At 44.5% G+C, this 22197-nt stretch overlaps 1 protein-coding gene across 1 annotated transcript; it reads right to left on the reverse strand.

Moving 5' to 3' along the window:
• Window positions 1-999: 999 nt before the first annotated feature.
• LOC111978279 (synaptopodin 2-like protein) lies at window positions 1000-16343 on the reverse strand. Its single transcript, XM_024008252.2, has 4 exons — window positions 16013-16343; window positions 13123-13274; window positions 9235-9977; window positions 1000-7331 (listed from the first exon to the last, which is right to left on the reverse strand). Exons 1-4 carry the CDS (start codon window positions 16112-16114, stop codon window positions 4645-4647), a joined length of 3684 nt encoding a protein of 1227 aa, XP_023864020.1. The 5' UTR covers window positions 16115-16343; the 3' UTR covers window positions 1000-4644.
• Window positions 16344-22197: the final 5854 nt, after the last annotated feature.

Here is a 22197-nt window from a genome sequence, read left to right on the forward strand (position 1 = left end):
AAAAAGGTGAACCTGTGTAATGATTGTGCTCTTTAATCAGCTTCTTGATATGCCACCTGCCTAGAAGGCCAGCATCCCGGAGTCACCTCTTTACTGTTGACGTTGAGACTGGTGTTTTGAGGGTACTATTTAATGAAGCTGCCAGTTGAGGACTTGTGTAGCGTGTGTTTCTCAAACTAGACACTCTAATGTACTTGTCCTCTTGCTCAGTTGTGCATTGGGGCCTCCCACTCCTCAATCAATCAAATTCATCATGGTATATTATTGAGGGGGTCAAATTGACCTGTCTCTAATATTGGTGGGGGGTCATGACCTATTCAAATGTAAGTTACATGCCTACCTATATTTTCTATGGTCTAATGCAATCAATGTTATAGCGAATACGGGGGTAGCCCCGACCAGGATTTGAACCCAGGTCCAGCTAATTTTCAAGCCAACACCTTAACCGTTATGCAAAGAGGTCCAGCCCTATTGTTGAGGTTGCTAGGTGTTGGATTAAGGCCACCTTTTAACCCCTTCCTTTGGGAGACCGTGTCCCCACGCTTCTCTAAACCAAGTCCCTCTTTTTCAAGGAAAAGTCCGATTTTGTACCGGCTTCTTGGAACTGATATTGATTTGAATTCTTATCTTAATTCTATTCAGTTGGTAAGTAGCTGCATGTTAGTTAGGCTACCTTTTACAATTTAAAGACCATTTTCTGGCTGTAGAATCTGTGTTATAATTAGGTTTACTGTAAATGTTTTGAATATCACATGGGCATTCTCTTAGATTACTAAAACAGACAGACAGACGATAGATACTCCGATGGTGTAATTGAATTGGATAAAAATGTGTTATTTTGGGGAAACAAGGCATTGTGTTTGCGTGTAGATTTCTATCCTGTTCTAGACTGGTTTTCTGTAGTAATATTTCTGTAATAATGTTGTGTATCTGATCATTGCAGTGTCACACAGTGAACGACAGGGGGCAGTGTGGAATCAAATGATTCAGACAATTGGAGACATGTCTATGTTTTATTCCTCTAAAAATGGCTCATCTCTCAGTCAGTGAAAAGCTCTTACTGCGGCATAATTATTAACAGACATTTTCACACTCAAATTACAAGTCTATTATTGTATTTTTACACATATGCACAACATATCACATACTTTAAAACCCATAATGACATAAACACAACAGATGTTGGGTTAAATTAGATTTATACATTTGAAAAACAACTAATAATAACAACCATTTACCACCATCAGAAAGGTATGAGTCATGAACCCTGTCAGTAAATGGGGGTCGTATCCATATCCAAAAGCCTGTATGTATTTGCAGTTAATTGCCATCAGCTATCAGGGTTAGAATAATATGAACGGTTATGGTCCCATTCATGATTGGGTTCATTCTCTGTCAACTCTCCCATTTTATACACTACCTGATCACCTCCATGTTTCAGAGGCACCAATGGGGTTGTCCCTCTTCTCTCTCTATCCTCCCCCCTCACTAGGCCTCAGAACCCAGGCTTTCCTAGTCACTTTCTTCTCATTTCTAAACGGCTGTGGGAAATCCTTGACAAATCCAAACTAACGTTTTTCTCTCATTTCACACTTTGACATATCTCCCCTCCTCTAAATGCCAGTGAGGACCTTGACTCTGGGTTCATAACCAACACCCCTTTAAAACATTTGGCAGGGACCGTGTGTCCCTGCTGCTTCCATATCCACAGCCCCTCTCATGTTTTTAACACTTCAGTCACAATTAAATAAATAAAAAATACACATCCATCATTAGTGTCATTTGTTTTAATACAACGTGAGCGGCGACATGGACACCAGACATCCAGAAAGGGCACACTAGTCTGGGAAGTGCTAGGTTAATGTGTTCATCCAGTTCGGTTCGCTGTCTGATCAGCTCTGCAAATAGGCAGTGACAGGATAGCAAGACACCTGTTGACTACGAGCCCAGCCAAAACAGATAGCGTTTCTCGCTGACCACTGGGAGCCAGAGATCTGACCACCAACACAAACACTCAGAATGCAGAGAGGTCTAACAGAACTTCTCCCTCCTCTCATCTTCCAAGGAGGGCTTAAGCGGACTGGAAGGGAGCCCCAGCCCCAGATCCATTAAATATTAGACCTAGCCATTGCCCAATGAAAAATGAGCAATGACCTCTTTTGGAGAGGTCCAAATGTCAGTGGTTTCCTCTGAGTGAAGCATCATGGTACTTGGCACTCGTCTGACATTGAATCAGCGCTGCTCTGACCCGCCCTGTTTTCACCACTCTCTGAGTTAGCCTCACCTCTTCCTCCTCTGTCCTCTCATCAGAGAGGGAAGACACAGGCACTCAGCAATCCTCCTGTGATATTTTTTCAAAATAAATCCTACATGTCAACATTTCAAGTTTCAAAGAATAATTCAGTACAGACTTTCTCACTACCATGGCCCTATAAACAGTATTTAGCTGACTGTGTAGAAAGATAAGCCTTACACAAACCTCCTCCAGGACAGGCGTACAGTGGGTAGACTACTGTGTATGTGTGACGTGACTGGACCAAATTCCTCTATTCAAATGTCCTGATAGACAATGATTCAACAGACAAACCAGACAAACACATGTCATTAACAGCATGTGCGACAAGCAAGCTCATTTACGACTGCAATCACATGGATGACTATGATTTAAAGTCTATCGCAGTGCTTAGTTTACCTCATGCACACCATCCTCTTCTTGCGAGATCAGGATGGTTCGTAGGAGGCTAGTTCTTAGTGATGTTGATAGCCAATTACCTCTACTGCACAAACCAAAGGGTTGAAAAGAAGGAAATGAATGGAAACACATTTCTGAGTTTCAGCAATCAACCATTCATGTAGTGAGGGTTTCAAATTACTACAATCCAACACACTTAATACAGTGGCTTGCGAAAGTATTCACCCCACTTGGCATTTTTCCTATTTTGTTGCCTTACAACCTGGAATTAAAATAGATTTTGGGGGGTTTGTGTCATTTGATTTACACAACATGCCTACCATTTTGAAGATGCAAAATATTTTTCATTGTGAAACAAACAAGAAATAAGACAAAAAAACTGAAAACTTGAGCGTGCATAACTATTCACCCCCCCAAAGTCGATACTTTGTAGAGCCACCTTTTGCAGCAATTACAGCTGCAAGTTTCTTAGGGTATGTCTCTATGAACTTGGCACATCTAGCCACTGGGATTTTTGCCCATTCTTCAAGGCAAAACTGCTCCAGCTCCTTCAAGTTGCATGGTTTCCACTGGTGTATAGCAAACGTTAAGTCATACGACAGATTCTCAATTTGATTGAGGTCTGGGCTTTGACTAGGCCATTCCAAGACATTTAAATGTTTCCCCTTAAACCACAGAAGTGTTGCTTTTGCAGAATGCTTAGGGTCATTGTCCTGCTGGAAGGTGAACCTCTGTCCCAGTCTCAAATCTCTGGAAGACTGAAACAGGTTTCCCTCAAGAATTTCCCTGTATTTAGCGCCATCCATCATTCCTTCAATTCTGACCCGTTTCCCAGTCCCTGCCAATGAAAAACATGCCCACAGCATGATGCTGCCACCACCATGCTTCACTGTGGGGATGGTATTCTCAGGGTGATGAGAGGTGTTGGGTTTGTGCCAGACATAGCGTTTTCTTTGATGGCCTAAAAGCTCAATTTTAGTCCCATCTGACCAGAGTACCTTCTTCCATATGTTTGGGGAGTCTCCCACATGCCTTTTAGCGAACACTAAATGTGTTTACTTATTTATTTCTTTAAGCAATGGCTTTTTTTCTGGCCACTCTTCTGTAAAGCCCAGCTCTGTGGAGTGTACGGCTTAAAGTGGTCCTGTGGACAGATACTCCAATCTCCGCTGTGGAGCTTTACAGCTCCTTCAGTGTTATCTTTGGTCTCTTTGTTGCCTCTCTGATTAATGCCCTCCTTGCCTGGTCTGTGAGTTTTGGTGGGCAGCCCTCTCTTGACAGGTTTGTTGTGGTGCCATATTCTTTCCATTTTTTAATAATGGATTTAATGGTGCTCTGTACTTCCAACCCTAATCTGTACTTCTCCACAACTTTGTCCCTAACCTGTTTGGAGAGCTCCTTGGTCTTCATGGTGCCGCTTGCTTGGTGGTGCCCCTTGCTTAGTGGTGTTGCAGACTATGGGGCCTTTCAGAACAGGTGTATATATACTGAGATCATGTGACAGATCATGTGACACTTAAATTGCACACAAGTGGACTTTATTTAACTAATTATGTGACTTCTGAAGGTAATTGGTTGCACCAGATCTTATTTAGGGGCTCATAGCAAAGGGAGTGAATACATATGCAAGCACCACTTTTCCGTTTGTAATTTTTTTCAACAAGTTTTTTTTTTCATTTCACTTCACCAATTTGGACTATTTTGTGTATGCCCATGACATGATATGTAAATTAAAATCAATTCAAATTACAGGTTGTAATGCAACAAAATAGGAAAAACGGGGGGATGAATACTTTTGCAAGGCACTCGTAAAAACATTTTTGTTAGGTACTGAACAAGCTCATTGATCAGTATTTGACCACCTTATTACTTTATTGTTTTGCAGATATTTGTTTTAGGGCTGAGATGTGTCCAGTTCTTAGTGACAGACATGATCTCCCACTCCCACCTGATCACATGGCACCTGGTCTCCACACACACGGCTGGACGCCCACCTTGGTGGCGATGAAGCGGGGTTTTGGCGCCTGCATGGCATTCGCCCTTAGGGGAGTGGGAAGGTTAGCAAGGAAACTAAGCTCAGGGGCACTCTGAAACTGCTTGGCTCCTTGGAGCCCACTGTAGGACACTCCAGGATAGGGTGCTGGGTGGGGGATGGGGATGGGGTTGCGGACAGGGGTAACATTGATTCTGGGCAGTCCAGGCAGGCCCCCTGAATAGGTAGGAGCAAGGATGGAAGGTGAGGCAGAGACAGGAGCTGGGGCAAAGAAAGGGGCAGGGGGTGGGGAGAGAGGAGCAGGGGTTGGGGAGATCATRTCGGAGCGGGTCAGGCGCTCTCCCAGCGTTGTGGCTGAGCGAGGAGCGATCACGGTGGGGGCCAGGCTCGGGGCTGACATGGGCGTGGGTGTGGAGAAGCGTTTGATCTCATACACACGGGCCGCTTTGACTGGGATCTGTCTGGGAGGGGTCATGGTGCTGCCCACCATAGTAGTGTACCCTCCCTGCTGATGTCTCTGGTCCTGGTAGGAGGGAATCGCTGACAGCTTGGCAACACTACCCCCGAACATAGCTGAGTTGAGCTGGTAAGGCTGCCTTCTCATGAAATCCAGAGCTTTGATTCCCTCCCTCTGAAAGGTGATCCCTCCTTTGCCTCCCCAGTCCCCCCTGTCAGACCTGCTGGTATCTCTCTGTGGCCCCACAGGACAGGAGGGGGCCAGCAGAGGGTTGTAGCCGATAGGCGGGGGGGCGCGGATGTTGGGGGATAACTTCCACTGTGAGTTGATATTGGGGTTGGGAGCATCCTGGGGCTCGACCCCTGGGCGGATGACCTCTTGCCGGTAGGCGGTCACCTGAGGGGTGTCTACCACATACCGGTCCATGCGGCTCTGCCTGCGGGCAAACAGCTGAGCCCCCTTGCCTTCTTCCTGGGGGATCTGAGGGGCCTCGTGGATGACCCTGGGTTTGGGGGCCACCAGTGGAGGCATCCTTCCCCGGCAGACTTCAGCACCCTGGTCTTCCTCTGCACCTGACTCAAAGCCCATCACACTCTCTGAGTAGCTTCTGTAGCGGGGCCTGTCATCCAGGTTCTGCACCATGTTCAGCAGGTCAGGGTTTGGAGAGCTCTTCTTCTCAGCAGGGACTCGAAACATGGGCCTCCTGCCGCTGTGCCGACGAGCCTCCAGGAGGATGCCGGTACGACCGCCAGGGGCAGGTGGGACCTTGGACATGGGGGATCTGAGTATAGGTGTTGGGGTTGTGGGGTTTGGGAGTGGGACAACTGAGACAGAAGCTTGGGACATCTGGGCAACAGAAACTTGAGGTTGGTGTATGGGGTCGAAAGACACTGGAGCTGGGGCTGATTGAGCCACTGAGACTGGGGCTTGGGGTATGGGTGCACCTGAGAATGGTGATGGAGGTGGAATTGAGGGTACATTGGCAAATGATCCTGGAGGTGGGGGTATGGGGCCACCTGAGAATTGTGCTGGGGGTGGAGGTATGGCTGTGAAGGACACCTGTTGAACAGAGGGCATGGGTGGTTCTGCCAGGTTCTCCACAGAGAAGGCAGGACGGGGATGAGTGGCCAGTGCTGAGGCGGAGGTGGAGAAGGGTCCTCTGGACACAGAGGATGGGGGAGAGAAGAAGGCGGGATTACCACTTGGAGGCGGCTCTGATGAGGTGGAGAAGGAAGGTCCTACAATAGACACCGAGGTCGCCGGGCGCGGGGCGCTTTTGGTGACGACAGGGCGGAACACAACAGGAGCGGTGGCGGCTCGGTTGGTCACAAACCCTGGGTTGAAGGGGCGGGCTGTTCTGTTGAGCACAGAGCTGGAGGAGAGTTCTGGCAGCGGTGTTTGGGGTGGAGGTATGTGGGTGGTTAAGATCGACACTTGGGTGGTGATTGGGTTGGGTGCCACAGTCAGGGGTGACATCACCATGCCAGCCGTGCTCACTGGAGAGTAGGCAACGTCTCCATTAGCCATGCTGTAGGCAGCTGGGGCCGGTGCCATAGGCCTCACTGCCAGACACCGAGCCTCCTCCTGGAAGGCTACAGGGGGCGGTGGTGCCATAGGCTGCTGAGGCTGGTACATCTGTGGTTGTGTTTCTGGCTGGGGCTGGCTCTGTGCATATGGCTGAGGCTGCTCCTGGATCTGTATTTGGTTCGGTGATTGGGTCCTTATCTGAGGTTGGGCGGCAGCCACCTTCTTGGCGTGCTCGGCCGCCCTCTTCCTCTGCTGCTCAAACAGCTGGGCGCCCTTCCCAGAGATGTCACTCAGGCCGGGACTAGGGGCATCTTCTGTCCCGTCCCCTCGCTCTCCACCTGCGGTCGCCCTCTTCTCCAGCGCATCCAGGTAGTCACTGTCCCAGGTGGTGTCGGGGGCGGCCGAGAAGCCATCCTCATCAAACTCCGACTCGCTTCCTGGGAAGAGACCGTCTTCCTCTGGGGAATTGTGCTGCATGTCCTCGTCCACGCTGCCGAAGCTGGTCAGCGTGTACTTCTTGGAGCGCTGCCTGCGCTTCTTGAACATCAGCACGCCCTTGGAGTTGGGGTTGGGGGCATCTGTCAGAAGGGAGGCGATAGAGCGGCACTTGGTTCTGGCCTCCTTCACCTTTTTGTCTTGAACCGTGTCACCCCGGTTCAGTTCTGTAGGGGTCAGAGAGCATGTTTTAGGGTGGGCACGTCTGTAGAAATGCCATTACTGTTTCTATGTCATCTTGGTTAGGGTCATTTCCGGTTTCAGTCCAGTCGCCACATTTAAAAAAAAAAAGCTCTCTTTAATAGGAGTTATAATTCATCTGAACTGATTAACTTAAATTGGAACTGAATCTAACATAATATACACAAAAAGATCACGGGAGAGTCTTTTATAGGGTGGACTGTGATGCATTGACGACAGTAAAGGGGGATTTTCTTTTATACCAGTGATGAGCGACCAGATTTAACCTTTAAATGGAGAACTCAGCATGACACCAGGTTCTAAAAACAACAGGGAGAGTCTTTAACAAGCATCCATCTTCTAAGATGCTACCAGGGCACATTCTGTAAAATGACTGGCAAGCTACATGCTTTTCACATTAACCAAGGTAAAGGAAAAATCCCTAGTTCCCAGCTACTAACTTCACCAAATAGCAGAAAGTGTTAACGGAAAGTCCCATCTTCTAGGCAGAGGTTGTACATTTCCACTAATTTGTTATGGTTTTAATTAGCGTAGGGAGGCTAAATCTATGATCCCAATGTGCCCAACTATGTAAGGAGTTGTTATATAATTTGTCACCGGCAGTGTCCCTGAACAGGACATGTGAATGTGAACCTGTAATTAGGGACACCTAGGGATTAATGGCATTTTATTTCAATAACTTGTTAAAAAAGAAACATCTTTGAATAGTCTCAGCCCTCCCTGTCCTGAAGTTTATGACTGACAGGTGGACATGTTGTAAATATTTTCTATTTATGTACTTTGTCAGGAGTTTATTATTGGCATAAAGTATGAAATGATCACATACTCTACTGTAGATAACAGAGATTCTCTGTTATTGTAACAAAGCATTTTTATATATGGAATTTCCCTTTAATCTGCCATGTAGTCCATCTGTCTCGGGATCGTCTTTGCTTGACAAACTCAAAAGATTACAACTACTTATGTGATCCTGCTTTAGGTGGCTTTCCAAAATGAGTTTTAATGGCTGATATGTTTTCTCACACCGACATAATTGATTCATTTTACTGATCCGTTCTTGGCCTTATCTTAAAACCATACATTTCTGTGTTCCTTTGGACTAAGTGGAGCATTTGAAACATCTGTGACGGAACATCATCCCATAACAAACCTCTTCATCTCTGATACACAAACATGGATTCTTCAGCTGTTAGCCCAGGTCACTGGTCCATACATCAGCTGCCTGACAGACTGATCAGAGCAGAGGGCACCCCGCCTCACTATTATTAGCTATTGGTGTATTGGTGCCTAACCATCCGGCCAAAGACACCACGTGTGTGTATTTTGTATATTCATATGTGTATGAATGGAATGTTATCACATTTTGTTTACTCTGTTTTACACGTGTCTTACTTATACATGTAAATATGTATGTTTTTCTTAAACGTACCCTTGTTTTTTATTTCAGTCTTAGCGAGACGTAGCAAGACATGAACATGAGAGGGGAATATAGTGGAGGAGAAGGACAGAGTGATGTATAAAAGTGGTCAAAGAGGGAAAGTGAGACAGGGGAGAAGGACTCTGCTATTTGATACCAGATAGCAGCTGCATGGAAATGCTTTTCCCAGTTCATACATGCAGTGCTCAGGTTACCGGGCAACTGAACCAGGGGACAAATATAGCCCCTGTTCTACGTAGAAGGGACCGCCTCTGTCCTCTTAAAATGGCCCCATGCAGACTAATGCTGTCTCATGGGGAACCCTCTGCCTTTACCTGAGAGGACAATCTAATTTGTTATGCAGTGCCAACCTCAACTAGCCATTACATGACTAATTATTTGTACAGTAACAAATCCCGTATCACCCTATGGGTCATGATTTGTATACTCACTGGCTTGCTTGGCCTTGTCCATGTATGTGACACTGAGCTCCTCGTCCAGAGGGGTGTCTATAGGCCCCACCATGGGCACCATCTGCCTACGGGAGCTCAGCTGCATGGCCTCCTTGGCCCTCTCGGGTGACACCAGTGGGACAACGTTGGATGGCTCCTGGAAGGTTCTGTCCTCCTCCACCACTCTGTCCTGCCCTGAGACCTGGTCCTCAACCGAGGAGATGATGGAGGATGTCTCTGTGGAGGTCTGGGAGGACCACATCCCTGGAGGGGGCTGGTAGATCACCTCCCTGCGGGCCACCCCTGGCAGGCCCTCCCCCCCTCCTCTGCCATCCAGTAACCCGTGGCCCTGGAGCCCTGGGTAGACCCGGGCATCTGGGGCACTGTCATAGCCGCTAAACTCTGAGGTCTCCCCTCCTTCCGGGGAGGCTCTACCGAAGGCTTTTCCGGGTAAGTTGCTGGGATTTCTGTGCTTCTGCCTCCTCTGCCTCTCGTTGGCCGCCACTTCTGCGTCACTGTCTGTCTCCCCATAGTAGGCCTCACTGCCTGGGGGCGAGGTGATGCTTCTGCGCACCATGGGGGATAGGAGGGAGGACCTGCCATGGGGGACCTCCATGACAGTGGCTGTGTGGTGTAGTCTGGAGGAGGGGGACATGGTGCGCAGGGTGGCTCGGTACTCTTTGTCGATACGGGGTGATGGGGCGCGGGTCAACAGCACCACGGACTGGAACCCTGCCGGCGCCCTGTAGGAGCAAATTCACAACACGGTTACTTCTTGTCAATAGGGGGGCGCCATTTCGACTTTGTAAAAATTCGTTCCCAAATTAAACTGCCTCGTACTCAATTCTTGCTCGTACAATATGCATATTATTATTACTATTGGATAGGAAACACTCTCTAGTTTCTAAAACCGTTTGAATTATATCTGTGAGTAAAACAGAACTCAAGTTGCAGCTAACTTCCTGTCAGGAAGTGAGAAATCTGAAATCGATGCTCTGTTCCAGGGTCAGTTTATTAAATTGCATGCGATCTATGAGTCGACATGCACTGCATACGATTTCCCCTAGATGTCAGTAAGCAGTGAGAATTGGAATTGTGTTGCTAGGCAGATCTGAGGCCATATAAAGGCTCATGGAACCGGGGGTGCACTCTTTTCAACGTTCGTCATGGCGCAGAGGAGGACCTCAGGAWKGCATTYWGAAAAGCTYTCGTTATAGGCCTTAGATATATCCGGCTCTGATTTTATTCGATATAGGTGTTAAAGACATCATAATGTAGTTATTTTAAACCGAGTTATATCAGTTTATATCAGTATATTGCGATTTTCGGATATTTCTTTGTCCTGCGTTATGAAGAGTTGGGCACGTCTGGGCCACATAGCTAATGTTTGCTGCTAATTCCTAAGTTGAAGACGGCAATCTACAACCGAGCAACGATGATTCTGGACAAAGGACCACTTGCACAAGATTCTGATGGAAGCTCATCAAAAAGTAAGAACTATTTATGATGTTAATTCGTTGTTCTGTTGAAAAATGTAAAACTATTATTCGGCCATTAATTTCGGTGCGGTCTCGCTTTAGCGCACGCTGTATGTCGTAGTTACGTTAATTTTAAAAATCTAACACAGCGGTTGCATTAAGAACTAATGTATCTTTCATTTGCTGTCCAACCTGTATTTTTTTGTCAAGTTTATGATTAGTTATTGATTAGATTAGGTGCCTCTCCCAAGATTTCTCCCGACATTTTGTTGGCAGCTTGGCTACTATTCTCATTGTATAACCACGATTTGTGCCGCTAAATATGCACATTTTCGAACAAACAATATATGTATTGTGTAATATGATGTTATAGGACTGTCATCTGAAGAAGTTTGAGAAGGTTAGTGAAAAAATGTATATCTTTTGCTGGTTTATTCGTTATCACTACTGTTGGCTTGAATCAATGCTGTTGTGTGGTTGGCTATTGTAGTAAGCTAATATAATGCTAAATTGTGTTTTCGCTGTAAAACACTTAAAGAATCTGAAATATTGTCTGGATTCACAAGATCTTTGTCTTTCATTTGCTGTACGCTGTGTATTTTTCATAAATGTTTTATGATGAGTATTTAGGTAATTCACGTTTGCTCTCTGTAGTTATTCTAGTTGCTTTGGTGAGAGTTGTGATGGTGGCTGCAATGTAAAACTATGATTTATACCTGAAATATGCACATTTTTCGAACAAAACATATGCTATACAATAAAAATGTTATCAGACTGTCATCTGATGAAGTTGTTTCTTGGTTAGTGACTATTTATATCTTTATTTGGTCGAATTTGTGATAGCTACCTATGCAGGAAAAAAATTGTGGGAAAAAAAAGTTGTGTCTTTTGCTATGGTGGTTAGCTAATAGAAATACATATTGTGTCTTCCCTGTAAAACATTTTAAAAATCAGAAATGATGGCTGGATTCACAAGATGTGTATCTTTCATTTGGTGTCTTGGACTTGTGATTTCATGAACATTTTATTATATGATATCCCTGTGGCTTTAGGCTAGGCTATGCTAGTCAGCTTTTTTGATGGGGGGGATCCCGGATCCGGGTTTGTGACTCGTTAGAGGTTTTAAGTATTGTTGGTCATACTGTTCTGGCCTATCCTATTTGTGTAGCACGTAATGATGGAGTAAACATTAATGATTGATTAAAACTTAATGATGGAGTAAAACTTAATGATGGAGTATCACTTAATAATGGAGTAAAACTTAATGATTGATTAAAACTTAATGGTGGAGTAAAACTTAATGATGGAGTAAAACTTAATGATTGATTAAAACTTAATGATGGAGTAAAAATGAATGATGGAGTAAAACTTAATGGTGGAGTAAAACTTAATGATGGAGTAAAACTTAATAATGGAGTAAAACTTAATGATGGAGTAAAACTTAATGATTGATTAAAACTTAATGATGGAGTAAAACNAAAACTTAATGATGGAGTAAAACTTAATAATGGAGTAAAACTTAATGATGGAGTAAAACTTAATGATTGATTAAAACTTAATGATGGAGTAAAACCTCTTAAGGATCGGCCCCTTTTTTTCAATTTTCGCCTAAAATGACATACCCAATCTAACTGCCTGAAGCTCAGGCCCTGAAGTAAGGATATGCATATTCTTGGTACCATTTGAAAGGAAACACTTTTAAGTGTGTGGAAATGTGAAAGGAATGTAGGAGAATATAACACAATATTTCTGGTAAAAGATAATACAACCTTTCTTTAGTATTTTTTGGTACAATCATCTTTGAAATGCAAGAGAAAGGCCATAATGTATTATTCCAGCCCAGTTGCAATTTTGATTTTGGCCATTAGATGGCAGCAGTGTATGTGCAAAGTTTTAGACTGATCCAATGAACCATTGCATTTATGTTCAAAATTTTGTATCAGGACTGCCCAAATGTGCCTAATTTGTTTATTAATAACTTTTCATGTTCAAAGCTGTGCACTCCTCAAACAATAGCTTTGGTATTCTTTCACTGTAATAGCTACTGTAAATTGGACAGTGCAGTTAGATGAACAAGAATTTAAGCTTTCTGCCAATATCAGATATGTCTATGTCCTGGGAAATGTTCTTGTTACTTACATCCTCATGCTAATCGCATTAGCCTACGTTAGCTCAACCGTCCCGTAGGGGACCCACCAATCCTGAAGTTAATGATGAAGTAGCCCTTAATGATGGAGTAGCACTTCACGATGGAGTAAAACTTTATGATGGAGTAGCACTTCATGATGGAGTAAAACTTAATGATGGAGTAGCACTTAATGCTAATATAGTATGTAAAACAATATGTTAACAGCAGGGTTATTTGACAGACAGGTGTACCCATCAATGGTGATTGTAACTGCTCTCTGACCTCTTGACCTGGATGTGTAGTATTCCTGGGGAGCTGTCGATTATGGTCATGGCCTGGGCGTGGGACAGACCTCCACATGGCTGGTTGTTGATGGACACCAGCTCATCACCCTCCCGCAGTCCTGCCCTGCATGCCTTACTGCGCTTACGCACCTACACCAGCAGAGAGACAAAATATCACACACAGTATTCAATATGAGACTGCCAACAGCACCCATTACGATACTCTCTCTTCATTACGATCTCTTTTTCTAACGTTCACTCTCCCTCTCCAACTATTTATCTCTGTCATCTCTCCTTTTATCTGAAAAGTGATATTGCATGGAGAACATGACAAAGCCGCTCTTGATGTCTAGTCTTGATGACTTGCTCTGACAGCTTGGACGTGCTACAGACATTGCCCACAACCTGTGGCAGAAGTGAAACCCTCTTACCCACTTTATCAGGGAAATGCCAGCCAGCACCTCTACTCCCCCATGCACTCTCCCTCTATTTGTGTACAGGGTCAACCGATAGGCAGCAGCCTGCCAGTCCTATGCTATTATACTGTGTACATGTAAGTTGTGTAGTACCTAGTATATTGCAGAGGAATTTATTTATCCTAGACCCCTAGAGGTTACTCTAGGATATGATACTAAAAACATCTGCATATTGAATATGTTATGGCTACAAATACTGTGCATGAGTTCATTGTTTGGATCTGAGGCCAGGTACACAGGGTTCAACCCAATTCATCACTATAAGAATATTCAGGGCTGACATTGTTGACCCGTAATTATATCACAGGTCCCAGTTAGCTAACCCTATCAAAGTGGCCCTGACTTTGTGTTGTTACTTGAGGAAGGGGACATTAATAAGTCAATCAGTCACCTTGTGGTCTTAGCTCCTGGCTGCTGCCCCTGTATCAAAACACACACACGCACATGCAGATTCACATGTGCACACACACACACACACACACACCTAACATGATTATTCCGCCTCCATTTCTGAGGTCAGGGGTCATACGCTTTTAGATTGGCCGCCACAGACACAGCTGTCTGTTCAGATAAGGTGAGCTGACGTCCTAAGCTTCTGCGCAACTCACCTCCATGTTGGATTATGATCTACTATTTTTGACGAACCATTATTCTAAGGGCTCTAACAATAATATTGTTCTCGATCATGCAATTCAGGAAGTAGGGTACGGCCGTCGTGTTGATGCAACCTATGAGATCTCAAGAGTGTGTGCATGTTGAAGCTACATGACCTAGAACCCTCAAACACAACTCTGGACCTCGAAGCCAGTTCCACTGCATTTTTTACATTGTTCCCCTCTAGTCAGGGACTGCTTTAGACCTGGGACACCAGGTGTGTGCAATTAATTATCAGGTAGAACAGAAAACCAGCAGGCTCCGGACCTCGTAGGGTAAGAGTTGAATATCCCTGACCTATAAGAACCTTTTACTCTGGTAGAAACTGGATACATCAATGTTTACATTGATGTGTGTGAAGATAGAGTATTTTGTCTTTGTTTTGGAGCACTGGCAAAGAATACAACCTTCACTAGGCTGAAACACACACCTTAGTGAGTCACCCCTCAACCCAGAATAGCCAGGTTGAAAGCAAATTATTCTCAGTTAACACTCAGTAAATGTGGTTTCTGTGTGTGTGTGTGTGTGTGTGTGTGTGTGTGTGTGTGTGTGTGTGTGTGTGTGTGTGTGTGTGTGTGTGTGTGTGTGTGTGTGTGTGTGTGTGTGTGTGTACTAAAATAATCTATCAAGAAAAATGACTTATATTCAGATGGGCAGAGAATAGATCCAACAGAAATACTTTTACGTAAATCCTTCCTGAACTGTGAACTGATATGCTGTATGTACAGTATCTATGACAACTTTGCTAAACTGAATAACCTCTTGTGAATGTGTGTAGTGACTGACTGAGAAGCAGCCACTCAGAAACGAGTGCCAATGATGACCTTCTGCAAATGATGACCCTGATCTGTCTAACATCGGCGTAATCATGCACCAAAAGCTTTATGGAAAACAGTACTTCATGTGTATTTTACAGCTAGATATTTTTTCCCCATGTCATTAGAGCTTCATGATCAAAATGAAACATGAAATGATGTCTGCATAGAAACACACTATTTCTTACACACCCAAGATCTATGACTACTGATATGAAAGGTGAATAAAGAAAAAAACATACCACATGGGAGGTTGAGAGGGGTTGCTACATACCCACATGAAAAAAATATTACAGTTTACTAGAGAATTCTACAGTACTTCTTATAGAATTCTGTAGTAAACTGTAGAATACCATACTACACACTGTAGTATCCCTCAATCATGTGTATTACTTACTATAAAATGTTGTCGTATACCGTAGAAGACTATAGTAAATACTACAGTATAATCTGCTAAAAAGCCTGCAAAAACACCACTTTTTTAAACTATAGTAAATATTACAGTATTTAATTGACATATACCATGCCTATTCCCTCCCCCATATCCCAACACTACAGTCAAAACTATAGTATATAAATATAGTAATACTATAGTATTTAGACCATAGTGTAATATAGATTTTTTTTAATGGGTACTTTCCAAGCAGTAGAACTTTAAAGTTCAACAGCTCTATCAATCACTCCAATGTCTACACATGAGACCCATTCCAGAACAGACACATGAGTTATCCTCAGGCCTTTCGGCCCCTGCCCATGGTGGCAGCCAATATTCCATCCGAACCACATTCACAACCCTTTATATCCCACTAATTCCAGACTCCCTACAGTATATCATAGAATGCACTGTCATCGTAAAAAATGAACCCCCACCATTTTTTCTGCAATTATTCAGAATGTATCCTTTGTAACAGTTTTACCATCCTATCTTTCACTGAAGCCATACCTTGGCCACCTGAAGTGGTTTCTGGTGCTCCACGCCCCCCTGGAGACGAAAGCCCCATGGTGCTCCACCGGACAAGGTGATTATAACCTCTTCTGTCACCATTATTGTGTGATACCTTCCCCTTTTCTGTGTTTCTGTCCGTTTGTCTGTCTTTTTGTCTTTCTGGGGGGGCCCTCAATGCGTTTGCTCCATAGTTGTCAGGGCCCCCTCAGAGAGCTCTGTCCACTCTCCTTCAGCTATAATGTCCTGGAGCTGACTTCTCTCAGCCCCTATTCTGGCACCTGGGCACACATACACACACTCTCCCACTGACACCCACTCTGACACACACTCTGAGTATGAGCAATGCTGATAGGGTTGCAGGCTGGAGGAGCTGAAAAAAGAAGAGAGGGTGTGGGAGCAGAGGGGAGAGAGAGAGAGAGAGAGAGAGAGAGAGAGAGAGAGAGAGAGAGAGAGGGAGGCAGAGAGGAGAGGGAGAGAGGGAGAGAGAAAGAGAAAGAGATAGAGAGGGGAGAGGGAGGGAGGGAGGGAGAGAAGAAGAGGGGGAGAGAGAGAGAGGAGAGAGAGAGAGAGGGGAGAGGGAGAGAGGGAGAGATAAAGAAAGAGAAGGGGGGCGGGCGGGGGGGGGGGGGGGGGGCGGGGGGGGTGGGTGGGGGGGCGGGTGGGGGGGGGGGGGGCGGGGGGGGGGGGGGGGGGGCGGGGGGTGGGGGCGGGGAGGGGGGCGGGGTGGGGGGGGGGGGGGGGGCGGGGGGGGGGGGGGGGGGGGGGCGGGGGGGGCGGGGGGGGGGGGGGGGGGGGGGGGGCGGGGGGGGGGGGAGGGGGGGGGGGTGGGGGTGGGGGGGGGGGGGCGGGGGGGGGGGGGGGGCGCGGGGAGAGGGGGGGTGGGGGGAGAGAGAGAGGAGAGGAGCGAGAGAGAGAGGAGAGGAAGAGAGAGAGAGAGAGAGGAGAGAGACGAGAGAGAGGAGAGAGAGAGAGAGAGATTAGAGAGAGAGAGAGAGAGAGAGAGAGAGAGAGAGAGAGAGGAGACGAGAGAGAGAGAGAGAGAGGAGAAGAGAGGAGAAGAGAGAGAGGAGAGAGAGAAAGAGAGAGAGAGGAGAGAGAGAGACAGAGAGAAGAGAGAGAGAGACCTGTGTCTGCTTACACAGAGGAATGCTGTCCTGGGTGAGTGAGGGGAGGTTCTAACTGCACACTTGTCCTGTCACTAAGACAGCAGAGTTGAACTTTCTTTCTATTTAACCTTTATTTTATCAAGGAGTCATACTGAGACCAAGGTCTCTTTCACAGATGAGCCCTGAATTACACAAATTACAGAAATACACACATCAAAATATAAATACAAATAGCAAGCACAAAGAAAACATAGTCATAAAAACCAACACATTCATCAGTAATAAGGTCCTCAATCAGCTTTCTGAATTGCCCTAGAGCCCTCAAACTCAACTCTGGACCTCAAAGCCAGTTCCACTGCATTTTTACATTGTTCCCCTCTAATCAGGGACTGATTTAGACCTGGGACACCAGGTGGGTGAATTTAAATATATATCTATATTTCACCTTTATTTAACCTGGTAGGCCAGTTGAGAACAAGTTCTCATTTACAACTGCGACCTGGCCAAGATAAAGATAAATTAATTATCAGGTAGAACAGAAGACCATTAGGCTCCGGACCTGGTAGGGTAAGAGTTGAATAACCCTGCCCTAGAGGCACCAAAACATCAAATTTAAGAACATATTGAAGATTGTTCCACAAATAAAGTGCAAGAAAACTTAAAGCTGATTTACGTAACTCAGTAGACACCAAAGGATTTTCCAGAGTTATCCATCCTTGAAACTGGGTGTGGTAACTGATACAGTATGTCTAAGGTTAGTAAGGATGTTAGGTACAGTGGGAGTTTTCATAAATTAAAACATAGCAATGTATCAACCTACGTGACATCATAGAGGGCCAACCAAGTTTCTGGTAGAGAATGCAGTAATGAGTACTAAAACTGTAGCTCGTATTTAATGAAGTGGCAGCTGCATTTATATCAATGATATCGGCATAGTCTAGGACCAGTATAAATGTCGACTGAATAACCTGCTTTCTACTATTTAGCGAGAGACATGACCTATTAACTTTCTAATCGATATGCTTTTTAAAAGACAGCTTTTTGTCATTTCAGATCCCCAGATATTTGTAAGAAAAAGACCCAATCAATATGGGCACATCCAAAGTCCTTAATAGGGATCAAATCCCGTTAACGGGATCGATTTGACAACATCCGGTGAAATGGCAGAGCGCCAAATTCAAATTAAATTATTAGAAACATTTAACTTTCATAAAATCACAAGTGCAATAGACCAAATTAAAGCTTTACTTCTTGTTAATCCAGCCACCGTGTCAGATTTCAAAAAGGCTTTATGGTGAAAGCAAACCATGCTATTATCTGAGGACAGCACCCCATCAAACAAACACAGACAATCATATTTCATCCCGCCAGGCGCGACACAAAACTCAGAAATAACGATATAGTTCATGCCTTACCTTTGAAGAGCTTCTTCTGTTGGCACTCCAATATGTCCCATAAACATCACAAATGGTCCTTTTGTTCGATTAATTCTGTCGTTATATCTCCAAAATGTCAATTTATTTGGTGCGTTTGATCCAGAAAAACTCAGGTTCCAACTCCCGCAACATGACTACAAAATATCTAATAAGTTACCTGTAATCTTTGTCCAAACATTTCAAACAACTTTCCTAATACAACTTTAGGTATTTTTTACGTAAATAATCGATAAAATTTAAGACGGGAAAAACTGCGTTCAATAGCGGATAAAAACAAAGTGGAGCGAGCTTTTAGGTCTGAACAGCCCTACTTCTTCATTACACAAAGGAAAAACATCAACCAATTTCGAAAGACTGTTGACATCCAGTGGAAGCGATAGAAACTGCAAGCAAGTGCCTTAGAAATCTAGATCCACATAGAAAAACCATTGAAAACACTGTCACCTCAACAAAAAGAATCCTGAATAGTTTGTCCTCGGGGTTTTGCCTGCCAAATAAGTTCTGTTATACTCACAGACATCATTGAAACAGTTTTACTTCAGAGTGTTTTCTATCCAAATCCACTAATAATATGCATATCCTAGCTTCTGGGCCTGAGTAGCAGGCAGTTTACTTTGGGCATGCTTTTCATCCAAAATTCAGAATGCTGCCCCCTACCCTAGAGAAGTTTTAAAGGTAGACTCAGCGATATGACGTAGATGCAGAAAGTAAACAGCATAGTGGGTCAATTTCCGCAACAACAAAGAGCATTGAGGTGCAAGGTTCAACTTCTCCGCTATTTTGGTGCCCTGGCTACAACACTGTGAACAACAGGAAGCAAACCTGTGCAAATGCGCAGATACTGACTGTGTGAGACCAAAGTCTTGCATCTCGCTCATCTCAATATCTATGGTGCTACTCGTGGCAACGTTATTCCGCTGAGTCTACCTTTAACACCATCAGTGGATACACATTGAGTTCTATCTGTCAAGTAACTATTACACCAGTTAGATGCAGCCTGAAATAGGCCAATTGAGGAAAACCTCTGAATTAGCAGTGAGTAATGAACAGTATCGAAGGCCTTTGACAGGTCAATGAAAGTGCAGCACAATGTTGCCTTTTATACATACAGTTAACCACATCATGTATAACTAGGGATGTAACAGAGATAGTGCTATGACCTGGTCTAAAGCCCGACTGATGTACATTTAGAATACATTTCATAGATCAATGAAGCGGTTGTCATGGGGTTGTTGATGGATTGTGTATGTGTGCCATTCAGAGGGTGATTTTGGGCAAAACAAACGATTCAAGTGCCTTTGACCGGGGTATGGTAGTAGGTGCCAGGCGCACCAGTTTGTGTCAAGAACTGAAAAGCTGCTGTTTTTTTTTACACTCAACAGTTTCCTGTGTGTATCAAGAATGGTCCACCACCCAAAGGATATCCAGCCAATTTAACACAACAGTGGGAAGCATAGGAGGCAACATAAGCCAGCATCCCCATGGAACGGGGGGGGGGTAAAAGTGTCTGCTAAGTATGCCATGTAGAAGACGCTTTTATCCGAAGCGACTTATAGTTATGTGTGCATACATTTTACGTACGGATGGTCCCGGGAATCAAACACACTATCCGGGGGCCCTAAGCGCAACACGGGCGAGGCAGCCCTGCTCAACAATGTTCTGACTTATGTATTATGGTCAAGGATGTGGAAGTGAGTGTGTGTTGATGCTGTGCATGTCCATATAGCACAAAGCAGCAGAGGCCTTTATCAAATAGGAGAGAGAGGGGTAAATTGAGCCAAAGGGGTAAGTTGAGCAACCCTTGTTTCCAGTGGCGACCCGTCATTCAGGGAAGGTGGGGCTCTGCACAGCATCCACACACACTCACATTCACATCCTTTCTGCAATTCATTTGTTAAAAATAAATAAATATGTATATATGCACTGTATATATTTATTGATTTTGGGGGGGGGGGGGCTTGCCTGTTCTTCATGTTATTTTGACATTAATACGTGTCATATATCAGTTTGCAAACAATGTAAAAAATAATTTATATATCATTGAGTTAATAAAGCCACATACAAACAGGCAGCTCCAAAATGCGTGTTTTAGCCTAGCTTAGTGCTTCTGTGGTGGGGCAGGCCAGCAGAAAATAGGAACATTGCACCGTGATTGGCTCAGCACTGCACCGTGATTGGCTCAGTGTTCTGTCATTCATGGGGACACTACGTCACCGCCTTTAGTAAGGGTAGACATCAAGAATGTGAGCCCTTTGGGTCCTGTCATAGACTTAGATTAGAAGTGTCCTTCCAAGAAGGCTCAAGGTCATTGGCCACAGATAAAATGATGTCAAATCACGTTATATGTACAGTAGCTTTGATCGGACTGATCATGTCAACATCTTACTTTCAAAGTCTTAGCTAGCAGTCATCATCAGTTGTCGACAATCTACTCGCAAATCCTTTTTAATCCCTGTCAAATGAAGAGAAATTATAGCTAAAACGTATCGGTTCTCATCGGCCATTGGACATAAAGATTACAAAACAGATATCGCAAACTCAACAAGGAGTTGTTTGGAAGGAATCAGTGGCTAACTGCAAGCATTGCAAAGAAACCACTAACCGCCTGCTATTCAATGGAGTGGCTGTGTTTCCCCCCCGAATTCCCACCATAAATCCAGAGAATGCCATACTTTGATGACAAAGTTTGATGAAAAAATATGCCTACAAAAGACCACTGCGCCACCTTCACAAGGTGAGTCCAAAAATGTCCTGTATGCTGCTGCACATATTATGTAATATGCAAGGGAGAAACGTATACTGTGGCTAAGAAAGTAATATTAAGTGTATGTTGTGTAGTAAGCTGTTAGTAGCCCCTGTGCTTCATCCTAATAATTTTCACCAGCGCAGTATTGTAAATACATCTAGTGGTTAGAGCGTTGGGCCAGTAACCGAAAGGTTGCTGGATCGAGTACCCGAGCTGACAACTACAAATCTGTCATTCTGTCCCTGAGCAAGGCAGTTAACCCACTGTTCCCAGGGCGCCGAAGCCGTGGATGTCGATTAAGACAGCCCCCGCACCTCTCTGATTCAGAGGGGTTGGGTTAAATGCAGAAGACACATTTCAGTTGAAGGTATTCAATTGTACAACTGACTAAGTATCCCCCTTTCCCTTATCGTTCGTGGCCCGGTGTGTGCTTGTTTTGCTAGTGTTTTGTACAGGTTTGACAGTGCTGCCAATAGTAGTGGTAGTGCTTGGCTTGCAGGTGCAAATCTATAGTAGAATTGTGTTATTTGACATGACAAATTAAAAGCTTATTTAACGCATCAAATACTGTTATATGACATGTATCTTTTTTGACACGCAAAGACCCAAATGGCGTTTAATAATTTGGTATATTTTCACCTCTTAATTTCACCTACTCTTCTAACTTGGTGGTGCACATATAGCCTATAACCTGTTTTAGAGAAATGTAATCATCAAATATTGCAAGAGCCCTTTATTTATCCTACGGTTCTGACTTGTACAGTGAGTGCACTGTAAGAACGGCCCATGTTCTTAATTCTGTCACTGTACATTTAAAAAGTGCTGAACAAATAGTTCTATTGACTACGTCCGTCGTAGCTTGCTTGTCACGGCTGTTGAAAGGAGAGGACCAAG

This window comes from Salvelinus sp. IW2-2015, linkage group LG18, assembly GCF_002910315.2.
Source record: "Salvelinus sp. IW2-2015 linkage group LG18, ASM291031v2, whole genome shotgun sequence".
NCBI lineage: Eukaryota > Metazoa > Chordata > Actinopteri > Salmoniformes > Salmonidae > Salvelinus > Salvelinus sp. IW2-2015.